This window comes from Numida meleagris, chromosome 23, assembly GCF_002078875.1.
Source record: "Numida meleagris isolate 19003 breed g44 Domestic line chromosome 23, NumMel1.0, whole genome shotgun sequence".
In the NCBI taxonomy this organism is placed as follows: Eukaryota; Metazoa; Chordata; class Aves; order Galliformes; family Numididae; genus Numida; species Numida meleagris.
This window is the reverse complement of record NC_034431.1, coordinates 6,339,924-6,356,961: the sequence shown is the minus strand read 5'-3', so window position 1 is coordinate 6,356,961 and position 17,038 is coordinate 6,339,924. Positions and strand designations below refer to the sequence as shown.

The following is a 17,038-nucleotide window of genomic DNA, read 5'->3' as shown; positions in this document are numbered from 1 at the left end:
CGCAAGCGGAGTCACCGCAAGGAAGGGACCGCGGCGGCGAATTTCTTTTACAAGCGCGGCCGGGCTTTTATCGCAGCGCTTCTCCGCGGCCACAGCTCCTGGCAGCGCCACTGCTTCGCGGGCAGCGCTCTGGGGAAAGAACTTTAGCGCCGCGGACCGCTGCGCTGCACCGCGCACACAGCGGTGCGCATCGCGACTCGGAAGCGGAAATGCGATGGCGGTTACAACTTCCGGTTCCGGCGCGCGGTGCCCTTGGGCAGCAGGGGATGATGGCGGCGCTGGTGCTGCTACGGGCGGGGCTGGCGCGGCCCCGCAGCGTCCCGACGGGTGAGTGCCCGCCCGCGGTCCAGCGCCGCCCGTTCCGCCCGGCGCTCACCCGGCTCCGCTCTCTCCGCAGCTCTGCTCCGTGGGACCGTTCTCCGCCGCCCCGCCGTGCTGGCGGCCGCCGCCGACCGCAGCGCTCCGGCCCGGCAGAGCCATGGCGGCGCCCCGCAGGGCCACGGTACGTCCGCGGGGCCGGGGGCTGAACTGCGGTTCTGTGGGTGGGCGTGTCCAGGAGCGTCCTCAGGCGGAGGGAACAAGATTGAAAGGCTTAGAAACATAAATAGGAGTTAACAGGTGTTATGGCCCAACGGCAGTAATAGCGGAAACGCTGCAGGTGGGACCTGTACGGCGGCGGAGCTTCTGGGTCACCGGCGTCGGTCCGAGAGGGCAGGGTGTGCTGCTCTGTGCTGTGTGGGGTTACGGGGACGGCAGAGGCAGTGAGATGGCAGCGAGTTGAGCTGGAGCTCTGTGCTGTCACTACGTGACAGTGGGAAGTTGGTGCTCTGCAACCATGACAGTGCAACCCAGAAGTGGAAAATGCAAAGAAATGCTTGTAAAAGGAGTTGGCTTAACTGACCAGAGCACTTTCTGTGCTGGCTTGGCTGTGACCACTGGCTGTGGGGACCTGTGTTCGCTTGGAGCTCTCTCGTTGAGTTTCTACTTCTTTGTATTCGGTGAGGCTTGTCTTAACAGCGGCAAAGAGAGGAATATTTCAAGTAAACTTTCTAGGCATGGTAAAATATATGTTCTGTACCAGTAATACAAAAGCATCTTGGTTTTGGTCAAATGAAAGCATAGTAGTCAGGTTGAAAAAATCACATGGGGCAGATTGGGCCAGGCTGCCTGTTTGTATGGTTGCAGCACTTGAGGAGGGGTTTTGCACTAAAAAGCTCTCTACTTGCAGGCAGCTCCAAGGCCGCATCCTTGCACTGGACCAGTGAGCGTGCGATCAGCGTCCTCCTGCTGGGCCTGCTCCCCGCTGCCTACCTGTACCCTGGAGCAGCTGTGGACTACTCCTTGGCTGCGGCACTCACTCTCCATGGCCACTGGTGAGCACAGCGGGTTCCTCAAAACCGAGTAGGGTCTGAGAGTCAGGGTGGCCCAAGCCTCGGGTTTTAAGACCAGATGCGTCTGTGAGCCTGTTGGCTTCTCCATCCGTGTAAAACAACTGGAAAGAGATGCAGGCAGACTCTCTAGCAACTGCCATGATCCTTGACAAGATTGGTTGTACCTCTGTCTAAAGTTAGTGGCAGCGCAGGCGGTGCTGCTTGTACTCCTGACCCTTGCTCCACTGTCCAGTTACAGCCAATAGCCGTCATAATGCAAGAGTTAGTTGCCTTTCAGATTGCTTTCACCTTCTGCTTGCCTTCTGTCTAGGGCTTCCTTGCACCCCGTTTCTTGTATTCTCATCATCAAGGTTTCAGAATCCCATCTAAATGAAACTGAGCTCAGTGTTTTCTTGTGGCATCTGCTGCAGGACTGTGAGTCTTGCTAGGTCACTGGTGTGTCTTAATTTGTGGAGACAGGTCCTTCAGATTAGACCAAAGCAAAATCGTAGGAAGAGAATTGAATGTACTTCTCTACTATTTTATTTTAAACCAAATTGACATCTGTTGTTATAGAAACTAAATAGAATTGTGATTTTGGGAAGAGATTTACCACATCAGTTTAATAGCATCATTTCTCTTCCTATTGCTGAACAGCTTTACTGTGGAGCAGAGAGTTCACTTCAAGGCTGACAGATGTAGAAAAAGAAAACAGAGTATGCCAGTTTCTAACTACTTTCTAATGTAGAGATGCATCATGGAGTCTTTCTTGCACACATGACAAGGGCTGGTCCCAGAGTTCAGGCAAAAAGTGTATTTCCTTCGGTTTGTTTTCTTCAGGCCTTCAAAGTCAGATTAGCTGCCCATGGCTTCGTAGAGCCAGATCTCTGGAAGAGCTGTAATAAACACTTTCCATCCTGTCATTAAGAAAACTCCAAGCCAATATTTATATATTTCAATAAAATGTATGGAATGTTTTTATATATTTTTTTCTTACTTGCATCTGCTTTTTTTGAGTGGGAACTAGGTATCTTGTAGATAATTTTGATATGATGTGGTGAAAAAACTGATGTGCTTGCACCTTCTTAGCAGTGCTGCTCCAGCAGAATGCTGACATAAGCTCTTTCCTGATTTCGGCTTGTTTCTCTCGTTCTTAAGGGGTCTTGGACAGGTAATAACCGACTACGTCCATGGAGATACTCCTATTAAAGTGGCCAATACAGGTCTGTACGTACTATCAGCCGTTACCTTTGCTGGCCTCTGCTACTTCAACTATTATGACGTTGGTATCTGCAAGGCTGTTGCCATGCTGTGGAGCGTCTGAGATGCACCAAGTCACTGACAAACGTGATTGTTCCTTGCTGCCTCTGCTTTACCGTATTTTTAACAAGTTTCATGTGAGAACAATGAATAACCAAGGGTCTGTAGTTTGTACCTGTAGCAGCCAATTCAGAGCTCATCTTTCAGAAATAAATACCCATCTTTCTTTTGATTTATTGCTACAGCAGGAAAAATCTTACAAAAGAAGGAGTAAATTTCAAGTGGCTGATGTCCAGGTGAGAGAGAGTTGAATTAAGCTGCACTGCACACGGGAAGGGATGACATAAATAACAAAGTGTAGCTGAGGATAATTTCCTTGCATGGGGAGCTTCGATGAGTGTTTTTCTGAAATATTTTCTGCTTTGTAAACAAACTCAGTGATAATTGAACTATTATTTCTGACATCACAACTGAACTGTGTGTAAGGCACTCCCTGTAACTCTTTGGGCCCTGAGAGTTGATGTAGAAAAGGGAATACTTTTTTCATAATCCATACAATAAAGAATTTGCAGAAACTGTGTGTCATTCTAAGTGATTTTTACTGCCGGTTTTTCTCTGCGCATATATATATATTTTTTTAAATCACTTCAAATACACGTTCAAGCTGTTATAGCTTTGCTTTATTCATTTAGATATTATAAAACAGTATTTTTATGAATATGTGTTGTCCTTAATTCCCAAAGAGTTAACATAGACTTGACTTGATACAAGAGTTATGTTCATAATAAAAGTAGAGCAATAATTGACTTAGAGAGTTTTGTAGATTAATTTGAGGAGCTGTATACGAATTTTATAGTTTCCCCTGGAGCCTGTGTTCATCTGCAACATTTTTTGTTTTGCAAATAACCACAGCTACAGTTTTGCCTGTGTGACTGAAAAGAGAACGAATATAAACCTTTATGGCATTGTTTAAGTCTCAGCATTCTTTACCACATCTTTAGATTTGTAAGCATTTCAGAGGGAAAAACCCAATTCTGGTTTTCAGATTTCTGCTCAGACTTGCGCAGGAGTAAGGAGCGGTTCTTTCCACATCCTGATGGCACTTCTGTGGTACTATTAATAGCGAGAGGAACAGAAACGTTACCATCCATTTGATTAGGCAATAAACAATGAGTAAGCTGCTGAATTCTCCAGATTTCCTGCTTTATTTTAAAATCTTTTTTTTTTTTTTAAACAATTGGGCTTTTTTTGATGGTTTTTCTTCATTTATATATCCACGGGAAATACTATGCAGCTCGGTGCTTCTGTTTTGCTAGAGTTGCTGTCAGAATTGGGACAATTGTTTCCATCTGACATGGTCTGATGTAGGTACTGATGTAACACTATTTTGCTGTGTTGAGAAGGATGCATGTGCATGACTCATGGGTTGATAGCTCTGTAGAATCTCAGCAGCTATCATAGAAATTGACATTTCCTCTTTTGAGGCCAAATGTGGGTTGTATCCCTATGTGCTATTCTTGTTTGAGAGGCCTTGTGTGAGAAGGGAGCTGTGTCAGAGCTCTGGTAACACAGTAACCCAGACAACTGGTTTGGAGGCTAGCGGTGCTGTGACCAGCTTCCTGTGCTACTGCAGCTAGAATGGGAAGGTAACAACCACAACTTTCTCTGGGAGCAGCACATGTTCCACTTCTGTCAGTTCCACGTAACTTTCTTTTGTTCTGAATTACTCATGGCTGTAACTGTTTGATCCAGTTCTGTTCTTAAATACTCAACAGGCAAATTAAAATGGGACTGTGTATGTCAATGCATTTTTGAATTTATGCCCCTCCAGTGAATACTTTCTAAGCCATAGCGCATTCAGTGCTGCCTGTACGTGATTCCAGAGAACTGCTTTTCTTGCCCCAGGTATTCCTGCAGCAGCTGGGTAGGTGAAGCAACATGGTGTGAAAGCTGATGGTCATCACAGCATTTCCGTGTCTCCAGCCTCTGTGCTTTTTTTTTAAAGCCCCTGAATTATTATTATTTTTTTAATACCAAAACAAATATTGAGATTTGTCTTCTTTCTTCTGCAAATTTGAGGAATTTTCCCTTTCATGACAGAAGCTTTCCTGTTTCCTCTGATTACTTCTGCCTGTATGGGATATGATAACTGTACCCTCTCTCTAATTGCCTCTTCTGCCAGGTAAGGTGAAGATCCAGGACCGCAGCTGCAAACCATGTTCAGGTAATCACTGTCTATAGTTGGACCAGAAGAGGAGGAGCAATGCCTGTATTATACATAGAAGATGAGTCATACATTTTCTGGAGAGTAAATGTTCAGAATGTGTTACATGTACCTTGTTTTTGTTGAATTCCAGTGTTTGCTCAGCTCCAAATGCGAAAGAATGTGCAGCTCGACCCCAGCATACACTATGCTGTCATATACACAGAACAAGACAGGTTCCTTGCCACAGCCATTTTTTACTTTTGCTGTTAACAGCCTGTTACATGAACAAATGTTTGTTTCATTTTATCACTAATCTGCAGCTTACTGTCAAGTTTTAAAACCCCTTACATTTTCTTAGTTTTCTCTGAAGGCAAACAGCATTATTAAAATTTCAATTGTTTAGGTAAGTTACCAGTTCTCTAATAAAAGATTCTGGTAAGTTTACAGCAAAAACTGTTGGTTTTACTTCTGCTGAAGATAAGAATGCCACTGTGTAACTGAAATAGATGAAGACACAGGAAATGCAAAAAAAAAAAAAAAAAAAAAAAAAAAGGACATAACGGCGTGTTTATTAGCCAGATTCATGGCCTGGTGTAGGAAATGTGTAGTTTGCTTTCTTCAGTTGTTTTGTCTCCATCCTCATAATAGATCTTTTCCACCTATGAGGCATTTACTTCAAAACTGTTTGTTCAACAACAAGCTCTAAAGATATTTGGGATTAAACTATACAGGGCTTTGAACACATGCACATTCTTGTTTTTTCACTGTGCAGTTCTCTTTGCTTTCATTTACTAGAAGACATTGTGCTGCTGCTTTTCCCCAAGAACTTGCATTTGTTTTCCTTTTTAAGATGCTCATTTTTGTATTGCCTTACTGTAGCGGGATAAAAATATAAAATTACCTTGCTTTGGATTCTGAATGAATTAGACTTTTGTAAAAAGCCAAATTACATTTTAAGAGTGTTGAAGTGTATCATAGGTTGTGCCTTTCATTATAACTTGTTACAAACTTTGTGGTTTCATCGACTTCATCTTCTCTCGGCAGTTTCTTTAAAATCAGTTTTCTTAAGGAGTCTTCTTCCTCAAAGGCCAAGAACATTCCTTGCTCTAGTGAGTACTCAAACTTAAAAGCCTTGGAGCTGCAAGACGTAAATGTCTTTTTGAAAAATATGATGTTACTTTCACCAGGGATGTCTTTGGGAACTTCTCCTTCCTGTAGAGAAAAAAAAAAAAAAAAAAAGAAAAAAAAAAAAGAAAGCTGGGTTAGTCCCAGGACAAGACTTGAGCAGTTCTCCTTCAGCTCATGTTTGCATTCTTAATTTTCCCTACTTCTTCCATATATGTAGGGTTTAGAAAGCAGATACTTACCCTAAATCGAACAACCATTTTCCCATGCTCTTTCTCACAGCACATGTAGTAACTCTTATCTTCTATCTGGACGCTGAACGCAACAGGCATCCCTGCTGAAGGCGCAGTGGTTTTGTAACAGTGAATGTCGAAGTACATTCCACTGCCTAAATACAAGTTTTTATTATTAATAGCTTGCTCAGAAGAGAGCTGCAAGTACTTAGCCATGCTTTTGTCTTTACTGCTGTCTTCCCATTACACTTTTTCCGACAGGAGAGCCAGGACTTTAATTTCTTTTGGCTGCTGGCGGCATATACTTGACTTTCTGCCACCATTCAGTAAGAGTCTGAATTTGCAAGAAAGCACATGAAGTTACCGGTTAGTATGGGTAAGATGTTCCAATCTTTTTGTATTCATGCATAAAGTGAGAATTGGATATGTAGTCTGATTTCTAGGTGCATGTGATAAGTCATTTATGTGTGTTCTATACACAGTTCTCAACAAATTGTTGAGGCACCCAGAAAGCAAAAACAAAACCATAAATGCCTGGTTAAGTACTGCTGCTAGAAGTACAAGCTTTTAGTTGGTTAATAAAGTTGGTTTAAACCTTTAGTTGGTAAATACAGTTGGTTTAAACCTTTCTTCTTTACTCTCAGTGTTGCTATCAACTCAGTGATTACAAAGAATGTAAGCACATTTAGAATAAAGAAACAGGACAGTGCTTATAGTGTAGGTATGAAAAACAGCATACCAGATTTCACCTCCTGATCTGTTACATCTTCAAAAGCTGCCACGTTCAAATCTGGGCGAACCACAAGCAACTGGCTATTGACGTTTCGAAAGAATCGTTTGATAGTTTTTTCCTTAAAAAAGGCATCGCATTCCAGCTCTGCAGAAATATTAAGCAAAGAGGAACAAGTAATAATTAAAAAAAACACCCTGCTTTTGATCTGCTCGGATCTTTGCAGATCACTACAAGCTTAATTTTGTGATTAAAGATAGTGCAGCAAGTTGTTAGAACAGCAATCTCAAACAGAGCAGAGGCAGTGTCCTTCTTTCCACCTCTGCCCTGTAGCAGCCCAGGCAAGATAGAAGGCTCCCGCAGTACAAGCAAGAGAAGCTACAAAATCTGTCAACGATAATACAGAAGCAACAGTGCTCTCTTCTGCCCAGCATTCACAGTTGCACAAAAAGCTCCTTGTACCAGGGAAGCTGGTATCCTCTACCTTCAGAGGAAATAAAGCAATAGCAACTTCAGAAGGAGGTAATCCGTAACTGTGTTAGAGTAGCCATTAATCAGTTGGAAAATTTGTTCCCTAAGGCATACAAGGCTTTTGTGGGTTAGTACACTTGAACAGGTTAATTTTGATAAAATTGATAATGAACTAATAAAGACGAGCTTTCAGCTTACCATCATCTTGGTCCCAAGCGAGCAATGAGGGGGGAAAAAATAAATCATTAATCTCTGCCCCACAAAAAGAAACAAATTTCTAAACAGTTTTGTATTGCAAGATTAGAAACCAGCAAGCCAGCCATGCACTTCCAGTATCACAAACACGCCAAGCTGAGCTCTTCTCACTACAGCACGTTTCATTTGTGAGCACAAGCTCAACATTGAAGCCACATCATTTGAGAACTGGAGTTATCACCCAACCAAGAGGCATGCAAAATATTGTAGGGCTACTTAAGGACGAGCAGCTTAGTTCAGTTTAGACCTGTATCCAGGTGATGAATGACGTGCAAAATTATGCTTCTATCAGCACCTTTGTTCCAAATACACAAATTTCATTTTGAGTAACTTAAAATCTTCTAAAGAAGATAGCATTTCCCAAGGTAAGATTTGAAGTTAGCCATTTGTTCCAGCTCCACACCACAGTGTTCCAACCTCTCCGAGGATTCTTTACTGGAATATTGTGCATGAAGCAGTAACAATTTCACTGACTCAAATAATTTGTCTACAGAATTTCAAACTGAAGCTTATGGAAAAATTATGTGAAATCAGAGTGATAAAGAAATTGGTTTTCATCAGTATTGAAGTTAGGAAAAGCTTAAGGTGCTCGGCAGGAATATGGTACTGACCTGTTGCCACGCTGGGCCAGCTGCCTCAAACTCAGATGCTTTTTACACTGCACAGCCTGGCTGCATAATCTAAGAACAGTGGTTCTGTTTGGTGTGTGGGGACAGTAACTGCTCTGAGGGTTGTTCTGGTGGTGTGGGGGTTAAAGAAGGGATTCCAGAAAACCGGGGATGCCTGCTTAAGAAAAGGACTGAATTGCACAGCAGCTTTTGCTCTTCTGTGTGGTTATCAGAAACACCGTGTCTCTTCCAGCAACGGGTAATAATTACCTTCAAAATAGAGGCAGAGGTTTTCTCTAAGCCGTACTGCGCACACAGCAATCTCTTCACAGCTCATCTTCACACTGCCAGAAACACACCAAGAGGATTCAGAGCTAAGAACAATGCTTCTTACTCTATGGGCTGAGGGAGTTCTTGGGCTAGTCCTCTCCTAGTGCACAGTACCATACTAAGGCCAGCATGTTTTACTATATAATGAAGAACTGTTTGTATTTAAAGGACAATTGGTCCCTTTCTCTGTTGCCTTTTATCATTACTTAGGATTATATAGAGCATCCTTCAAATTCTGTTATAACGCTTAATTGACTTATGTGATGACTTGAATTCTAGCAGCACACCAGGGAAAAAATGACAAAATAAACCAGAAGTGACAAGCAGTCGCCTGTCCTGACAAGGACCTGGCTGTTGTGGGGAAACAATAACTAAAAAATAAATACTAGAATGTGTTTATCAAAAAACAAAAACAACCTGATGAGGGAGTCCTCTTCAAACTAAAAGATCATCCAGTGCCCTTAAAGGAAAGGGAGAATAAGAATAAAGGGAGTTATAGCACAGTAAGGGAAGATAGGCATTCACTTTCTCTGGCAGTATATTTTTTAAACGTCCTCTTCTATACCGCTGAGCTTTGTGAGGTGCGTTGCTCACTTTTCCCAGCACAGCCCTGCTCATCGGGAGTCAGTGCCTGCACGAAGGCTCCAGCGGAGCCACATGCGCGCAGCACAGAGAGAAGGCAGAGCACGCGGACACATCAGTCAGACAGCATCGAGCAAACAAGGGCAACATCGTGACTATACGAACGCTGAAATCACTTTATGGAGGCAGTCTGGCACGGGAGGTGTTTCATTCAGACCTAACAACTCCTGACAAAACATTTTCTTTCCTTGCACTTGCTGGTAGAGTAATAAATGTAAATAAACGTTACACCCAGCAAACAATAGAAGAAACAGCTCTTGCATCAGTGCTTCATTTTTCAGTCAGAACATCAGACTCGCTGCCAAGGCTCTTTTTCACCACTTAGAAAAGAATTATTAAACAAACTAACTAACTAACTGAGCAATGCCACCAAGTAACTAAGCACAGACATCAGCCTCAGGGATCGGTGCGGCGGAATCATAGCGATTTCTGTCTCTCTGGGGAAGCGCTGTAACGAGTGCACTGGAGGGGCAACGTTTCTCTTTCCCGCACGGTCTCCAGCCCCAGCTGCTGGCTGCGGGACAGGCGCGCCGCTCACATCCGACGGCTGCGTCCCTGGCGGAAATAGCCTCGAACAGCGCCCGCCTCAATCGGAGCAAAGCAAAGCAAGAAATCAAGGGCTTATCTTACGTTCTAAAGCAAAGGGGAAGGCACGTGCCAAATTTACCGACAAAGTATTCAAGGAAAAGGTGGCCCTCGCTTTAGCGGGTAAAGCCCGTGGCAAACATCACGCGATCCCGCTCTTTGCCTTGCTGTGCGGCGCGGGGCTGCTGCTCCCACTGAGCCGCCTGCGGGGAGTGCGAAGAGGAGACAGGGCAGCGGGGGGCAGCGGCCGCAGTAGAGCAGCGGGGGACGCGGGCGACAGTGGGACGGCACGGGAAGCGAGGAGCGGGACTGGGCGCAGCCCGGCTGGGTGCTGCCCAGCCCGGCGTGCCCCTAGCGCCAGCCCGGAGGGACTGCCGCCGCCCACCGGACACGTCCCGTCCGGCTCGCCGCGCTCCCGGCCCTCGAGGCGCTCACCGCGCGGCCGCCTGCTCCCCCGAACGGGCTCCAGCCTATCTCGGCGCGATCGTACCGGGCTCCTCGGCGGCTGGGGCGCGGTGCAGGCGGGCGGGCGACCGGGCGCCTCGGGCGGCGGGGCGGGAGACGGCGCAGAGCCGGGCGGGTGCCGGGAGCGGCGCTCGGAGCCTCCGCCTGCACGCCCCGGCGCCGGGCGGAGCGGCCGCGGGAGGGGGACTTCAGGCGGGTTGCATCAGCGTCCGGGAACAGCAGCGGTGGGCAGGCTGCAGGGCTCATTCCCGCTGTATCTGTGTACGTCTGCATTTATTCGGAGGCACTTCCTCCTCCTCGGTGGACAAACCAAATCATGTAAATCTGAGGTTACGAAGAGAGCTTTGTTGTTTTGATTCCCGTTATCTCACGCAGATGTCGTCAGCACACACCTTGTTTTCACGCCAGCTAGTCGCAGTCCGTTCGCTGGTGCATCCATCCCCGGGCAGCTGTTCTGTACCAGGCTCCTGGTACACACTGTGCTGCTGGGCCGCCTTGGGTCGGGTACCTACCATGTGTGCTGCCCTCAATCCAAAACAGTACTGAGACACACACCTCTGGCGTGACACTTCTATATCTTCTCCTCCCTATGAAAGTCCCTTTGGGGGAGCAATACAGATTCCTGCGAAGGAAAAGGAAAGCCAGAGGCTTGTGGCTAGCAGCCAACACCAGATGAATAGTGGAATGAGAGGAGGAATGGCTTTAAACTAAAAGAGTAAGTTAGATGTGAGGAAGATTTTCACCCAGTGGGCAGTGAGGCGCTGGCACTGCTGCCCAGAGAGCTGTGGGTGCCCCATCCCTGCAGGCACTCAAGGCCAGGTGGGATGGGGCCCTGGGCAGCCTGAGCTGGTGTGGGGCAGCCCTGCCCATGGCCGGGGGGTGGCACTGGGTGGGCTTTAAGGTCTCCTCCAAGCTAAGCCATACTATGATTCTGTGATTCTATTATATGAAATGATGGCGCCTGGGTTGTACCAGCTGTATGTCACTTCCAAAGTAGTCATCAATTGCAAATAAATAAAATGACAATAACCACTGCTAACACCCTAACTGGGACAGCTGCACTGCGCAATGCTCCTCAGGAGGCGAGTGCTGCTTTCGGTGGCTGTGGGGTGCTAAATGCAGTGGCAGCTGCTGTAACTGTGGTGTAAGCGCTGTGTGCTGATTGGACAACTCATGCCTTAAAAACAGGAAAATAAACTTGGGAGTGGGTAAGTAACCAGTCTTCTGCAGTCCTGGAGAGCTCATGGTTTGGTACTGGACTGTGGGATAAAAAGAGCAAGCCCTAAAACAAACCAAGACCAAACCTGAGACATTCTCCCTACCCCATGCCTGCTACTGCTCTCGGGGGTGATGGGAAAAGCCATTCATGTTTTTAGGGCCTACATCTAAAAACAAGGAATATAATTTTTGAGGCCAAAGTAGCTTCTTTCAATCTCTTCTCTGAAATAATAATCCTAAAACAAACAAAAACGGACTGCTTTACTAAAAATTGCAGATCTTGTCTGCTCCACCCAAAGGAAGCAGTGTACTTCGCTGGTACCTCAAGATGAAAGCTACAGGCATGTTAGAGCAATGTATTGCTTTTTTAAAGCTGTTGGAAGAAACTAGTGACACTGATTTAGAATAACGTTTAAAAAGAGGAACTCATCTGTTACGGAGTATTTCTCAGAAGGAAAAGTTTTGCTTTGTCCAGTCACTGGAGTGCACCAACAGAGTATAAAACCTCATGTTTCAGCCAGATAAACGCAGAAGAACATATTTTTGGTAGTACTGCTTTCAGATAATGAGCGTGTGTATGTACATCCATTTACAGACACTCAGTTATGCTGATAGAATTCAATCAAACAGCAATATTCTATCATCCCCATTCAACTTCCTGATTTATTACAAGGCATTCAAATGTGTGGGGTTGTGTTTACCTTAAGCTGCAGTTCTGCTATTCCTCTTGGTGCTCTATTTGAATGGTTGTTTCTTGCAGTGATACCTACATAGACAGGTCAATAAAACATAAGTGACTTCTGCCCTGGTCACTAGTTCCTTAGCATTGTCCCAGTAGCCATTAACTTCTTTCTAGAAGTCATAAACTACAGTTGCTCTTTTCCAATGAAAATAAAAAGCTTCCGTTCTTTGTTTCTACCCGAGTAATTTTCTTCTCGTTCAAAATAACATTCACGAGTCTTCTCTTCACTCTAATTGATTTTTTTTAGACCTGTGGAAACATTCGATGGCATTATTATACTCAGTGCCAAAGTTTGTGCAGCCTCATCACTTCCAGCCTGCTGTGCGCGTAAGAAGCAATCCAGGAGTAACAGGTTATTTGTGTCAACCTTTGAGACCATAAACATCCCACTGTGTCCCCGAGTTCTTTCCTCTCTGTCTTTACTCACTTGTGTTTTTAAGGACTATGGTCTAGCTGATAATAGTGGCTTTGATGTCAGTTCTAAGCTTCCATTTCTCCTGATGCTTTAACAACTTCACTTTCAAAGGAATCAGAGCTGCTTGTAGGCGAATGGCTTAGATGCCATCCCATCTGAGCTTTCTGTCAACTATCGCATCCAGAAATACATGCAGGTACTTCACCGATTTTAATTTAGGTATCTGCAAATGAAAACATGCGAACATGTGTTAATTTAATTAACATTTAATTAACATATCGCTCTCATATCTATGCTAGGTACGGTTCCTCACCACCTCGTTGTGGAGAGAGCTTACTGAGGCGTGCCCTGGCAGCCAGCTGAGCAGCGCCTCTGCTTTGAGGAAGCGTTCGGTACTTCTCACAGCAGTTTCATTTCTTGCCGCGAGCTTTGGCTTTCAGAGGACCTCTGGGCAGTACGTGTCTTTCTTCTCTTAAAACCAGAAGCGAAAGATGCAGAAAATTTCCCCCGCGCTCCGGGATTCCGGCTCTATCCCAACGGCTGCCTCAAGGGCGTGCGGCCGCTGCTCGCACGGCGGCCATTAGCGGCGCCAAAGGCGGGAAAGCAGGGAGCTCCCTGAGGGAGCGGGCGGGAGCGGCAGGCTGCTCTGCAGGTGTGTTTTCTGGCCACGTCATAGCCACGTACAGAAGCCAATGTTGTACTTTATTCCTGGCTGTCTATCTGTTAAACAGGTAACGATGACAAGCTGCACGCAAAAACCTGATGAAAGCAGAAGTAAACGCAGGAAAGAGCTGGAGGTGAGAGACGAGGAGGGGCCTCAGCAGCACCTACCTCTCTGTGTGGAAGCAATCTCTCCAGATCTTTTTGACACTCTTCAAGTAAATTCTGGTGCTGAGCTTGTTTCAAGCCATAAAACCTGTATGTGTATATATACAGTTTTAACGTATTCTGTTATCAGGGTGATGGTACAGAAAGCCTTCAGCTGTCTTCCACTGGCACATCAGACCCAGCGCTTTCCGAGGGCCTGCAGTCCCTGTACAAACCAGAGCCTCTGGAACAGCTGTTAAACGGTGATATATACACACACTCCAAGCCACTGCTGCATGCAGTAATTGGATGCTGAGGTAGATTCGTTCCCTTGTTTAAATGAAGTCACTTTTTCCTTTAACAGAAATGAACAAAGAAATCAAGAACTTGTTGACAAAGTATGCCCACATCCTAAGGCAAGTTACTGTGGTCCCATTTGCACAGCACTTCTCCGGCTTCTCTTGCTGTGATGGATTACTTTAGCTGCAGTTAATTTGTTATTATTATTATTATTTTTTGCTAAAAAATAAAAACCATAGATTTTGAAATAAAAATACTATTCTTCGTTACAATAGAGTGACAACAGCATTTGGTCAATAAGTGAGTATTGATAGACTCCATTTTTAAGCAAAACATAAAAGCAGATCCAAGTAGTGAGACAGTTACTGGCCTTAGTATTGAATTTCACTTTCACTTATGTTTTTTCTTTTTATTTTCCCAATTAAGTGAGAGAGCAGCAATGGATGCTTCTTACGTGCAAGAGCTTGATGGAATCTTGAAGGAAGCGAGAACCCTAGAAAACCACTTAAAACAGAAAAAAGAGAGTCTGAAACAGAGATTTACTATGATTGCAAATACTCTGCAAAGCTAAATGAAGTCTGTTATATTGTAGAAAGGTACAACAAAATGGTTATAATAAACTTTAATACATAAAGTTTACTAACAATGGTGGATGTGATGAGTGCTTCATAAATATCTTCTGTAAATATTTCTAGCAGTTCAGGAAACATTCAGCAACTTTAGCAGCATCTTACTTTTTAAGTAAGTATATGCACTACAGAGGTTAATGGTAGTACAAATGACACTAAATATTTATTTTGAATCCCACGATGACTTCAAGGGATTCTACAGATTAAAACAGCATTTCTTATTTGCTGACCCATTGTTTAGACTGTCTCCATGCTTCCATCCCAAGAAAATTAACTTTTGGTACCAAAACCATAGCATGTACCTCGAATCTTACATCCATTGTTGTCTCAGAACATAATTGAACATGATTGAAAGAGAAGCTTCAAGGAGGAGAGTTCTATTAAGAGTAATACTTTGGAAATGTATAAAGAGGGGTTAAGTCTAAATTTAAATATATATTTTATTACTTCTTCACCTTTTCAAATGGAATGAAATGCATTTAGTATAAAGGTGCATCGTCAAACCTTTACTGGTAATATCAATAAATAAAATAAGGTGTTAATGTGATCTAGAATTCCACTGATCTTCTTTCTTGATTTAAATCCAGTTTATTTAAGGATGATTATGGAGTTCTTGAGCAATTTTTCTTTCTTGCCATATGGCTGCTAAAAAAAGATGAAACAAAACATACAAAGTATTATTTGTACAATATATGATGGTAACTTAATAAAGCAAAATGCTAGCTAGTCCTATTGTTATAGCATAATATATCTATCCGTTCCTTCCCCAGTACTGTGCACTTTAAATATTTTCAGACTTAATCCTCCTTTCACCCTTTTATCTTTTAAAGGTCACAGCTGAATGTGCTACCGATCACACTGTTACTCTGAAACTTGACATCTGTGTTGAGATTTTCCAAGGCACCTAAAGATGCAGTTGCGTACTTAGTAGGATTTTCCAAGTGCCTACGCACGTAAGCGCCTTAGATGCTCAGGAATTTTAAAAAATCCCATAAGATGCCTATCTGCATCTTTAGTGTCTAAAGACTTTTTAAAAATCTCACCACAAGTATCCGTAATCTTTTACCAACCTCTGGTAATTTTTTAATCAATCATCTTGGTAATTCTATTCAAATGGAAGTATGTAGGAGAAAAGAAATAAACTTTTGGAAGCTAAATTTTCTAGGATATTGTGCTGGGTGAATACAGAATCATCTATGAATTTGAATAAAAGCAGAATTTTAAACTGACATCTAGAAAGTGTGTGAAAATCTTCCCACAGTTACTTATGTAAGTATTTAAGTAAAGATATGACTTTAATTTACTGTTCAATATCTATCTCTTTTATCAAAGCCAAAAGAAGCGTGCTTTTTTCATGCAGCTTTGTTAGCTCAGCTGGATTCAGATCATCTAGATTTAGTTTGTGTGGCTGATAAATACAAGTTGCAAAGCACTTGCTCTACTCTCAAGTTTTAGTAAAATGTGGAAAAGCTGGACTGGATCACAAAGCGTAAGTTTCTTCCCTTAGTGGATCAAGAGAACACAGATTTATGAGGTTACCGTCGCAGTAGTTTTCTCCATTAAAAAAACTTAAAATCCAGTAAGAAATGGTGGAACTGTACCTCTTAGAGGAATGAAGCTACACATGAAGTCGTACTGGCACCTATCCCATCACTATCCGCTTTCCAGTTTTACTGAAGGAGGTTTGAACTGAAAATTAATTGGCTTTAAAGCTGCCAAATCTGATCAGCAAAGCTCAGCTGGTGACTACATTTTCTATAAGCTTCTCCTCATGTTGTTAAAGCTGCATTGCCTTAGCAAATTAGCAAGAAGGTCTAAGATGACAGATCAGTGACAGAATATAAATGGATTCTTCTAGAAATCGTGGAAGCATCTGAGGCAAAGTTCTGGCCCTCCTGAAGTCGCAGGGATTTTTGGCAGTGAGTCTCTTGCGTTTCTGAGCTTGCTGTGAATACCTTCAGAATCCAGAAATTGTAAGTGATGAAAAGCTAATATTCAGTTGTTCTCACTGCTCTGCTCTTATCTAAAGTCTGAAAATGGAGAATAGCAAATACCACAGAGATAGCTGAGGTGTTTAGGGAAGAAGCATCTTCACCCAGAAAGGTTAGTCATGGTTCTTCTCTTAAAATAAAACTGCCATTTACCATAGATGTAGGAATATGGATAAAAACAGAAAAAATGAGATTGAGTGGATAATAGTTGTATTTGAGGCTTATGAAATTCAGGCTAGAGCATGTCAAAATTTAACTTTGATAATCTTAGACCCTCTAGGATTTTCTGTGAATAATCTTTGAAAACTTGGTGATCAAGGCAGCACTTACAAACGAGGATACAGAATCACGGATTGATCTGTATCTCATCCTGTGGTGATTTGGAACTAAATTATTTCCTAACAACCACTTCAAAAGCGCCTGGGGAACGAAACATTACAAAAAATCTTTAGATCAGAGTTGCAAACTTAATAGGTGTGCAAAAACAGAGGTGGAAGGGGTGTTATAGCTTGAAGTAGGATAACTGACTCTTACGCATTGTATTATATATAAATAGGAGCCATCAGGAAATGGGGGCTTCAAGGGAGATTAGAAGTTAATCAGATGAATCATTCTCATATTTCCTGAAAGTTCAGTTTGGAAGGCATTCTGTAGGG

The 17,038-nt window shown here is 43.5% G+C and overlaps 3 protein-coding genes across 8 annotated transcripts; 2 read left to right on the top strand and 1 right to left on the bottom strand.

Annotated features, from left to right (window-relative positions):
* Positions 181-3,210, top strand: SDHD (succinate dehydrogenase complex subunit D). The gene is made up of 4 exons (XM_021375800.1): positions 181-327; positions 398-502; positions 1,229-1,373; positions 2,529-3,210. Exons 1-4 carry the CDS (start codon positions 210-212, stop codon positions 2,692-2,694), a joined length of 534 nt encoding a protein of 177 aa, XP_021231475.1. The 5' UTR covers positions 181-209; the 3' UTR covers positions 2,695-3,210.
* On the bottom strand, positions 4,323-13,588 carry IL18 (interleukin 18). Of its 6 annotated transcripts, XM_021375795.1 has the most exons (9): positions 12,969-13,235; positions 12,668-12,878; positions 12,200-12,489; positions 10,306-10,902; positions 8,529-8,602; positions 7,594-7,599; positions 6,934-7,071; positions 6,204-6,349; positions 4,605-6,048 (listed from the first exon to the last, which is right to left on the bottom strand). In XM_021375795.1, the coding sequence occupies exons 4-9, from the start codon at positions 10,551-10,553 to the stop codon at positions 5,809-5,811; spliced, it is 852 nt and encodes a 283-aa protein (XP_021231470.1). In that variant the 5' UTR covers positions 10,554-10,902; positions 12,200-12,489; positions 12,668-12,878; positions 12,969-13,235; the 3' UTR covers positions 4,605-5,808. The 6 variants fall into 6 exon arrangements, with proteins under 6 accessions (XP_021231473.1, XP_021231470.1, XP_021231468.1 ...); XM_021375798.1 differs by lacking the exon at positions 12,969-13,235 and adding an exon at positions 13,487-13,588 and having other exon boundaries at positions 4,323-6,048; positions 12,200-12,878; XM_021375793.1 differs by having other exon boundaries at positions 12,200-12,878.
* TEX12 (testis expressed 12) lies at positions 13,348-14,408 on the top strand. Its single transcript, XM_021375805.1, has 4 exons — positions 13,348-13,452; positions 13,614-13,725; positions 13,827-13,878; positions 14,189-14,408. The coding sequence occupies exons 1-4, from the start codon at positions 13,348-13,350 to the stop codon at positions 14,331-14,333; spliced, it is 414 nt and encodes a 137-aa protein (XP_021231480.1). The 3' UTR covers positions 14,334-14,408.

Excerpts from the sequence above, each read along its gene's own strand:
- SDHD (XM_021375800.1), top strand. The coding sequence starts at position 210 with ATGCGATGGCGGTTACAACTTCCGGTTCCGGCGCGCGGTGCCCTTGGG. Across the intron at positions 328-397 it reads GCCCCGCAGCGTCCCGACGG|CTCTGCTCCGTGGGACCGTT; the intron begins GTGAGTGCCCGC and ends CTCTCTCCGCAG. Across the intron at positions 503-1,228 it reads CGGCGCCCCGCAGGGCCACG|GCAGCTCCAAGGCCGCATCC; the intron begins GTACGTCCGCGG and ends CTCTACTTGCAG.
- IL18 (XM_021375798.1), bottom strand. The coding sequence starts at position 10,553 with ATGCAGACGTACACAGATACAGCGGGAATGAGCCCTGCAGCCTGCCCA. Across the intron at positions 8,603-10,305 it reads CCCAGCCGCCGAGGAGCCCG|TGTGAAGATGAGCTGTGAAG; the intron begins GTACGATCGCGC and ends TGTTTCTGGCAG. Across the intron at positions 6,350-6,933 it reads AGATCAGGAGGTGAAATCTG|GCAGTGGAATGTACTTCGAC; the intron begins GTATGCTGTTTT and ends ACTTGTATTTAG.
- TEX12 (XM_021375805.1), top strand. The coding sequence starts at position 13,348 with ATGTTGTACTTTATTCCTGGCTGTCTATCTGTTAAACAGGTAACGATG. Across the intron at positions 13,453-13,613 it reads AACGCAGGAAAGAGCTGGAG|GGTGATGGTACAGAAAGCCT; the intron begins GTGAGAGACGAG and ends TTCTGTTATCAG. Across the intron at positions 13,726-13,826 it reads TCTGGAACAGCTGTTAAACG|AAATGAACAAAGAAATCAAG; the intron begins GTGATATATACA and ends TTCCTTTAACAG.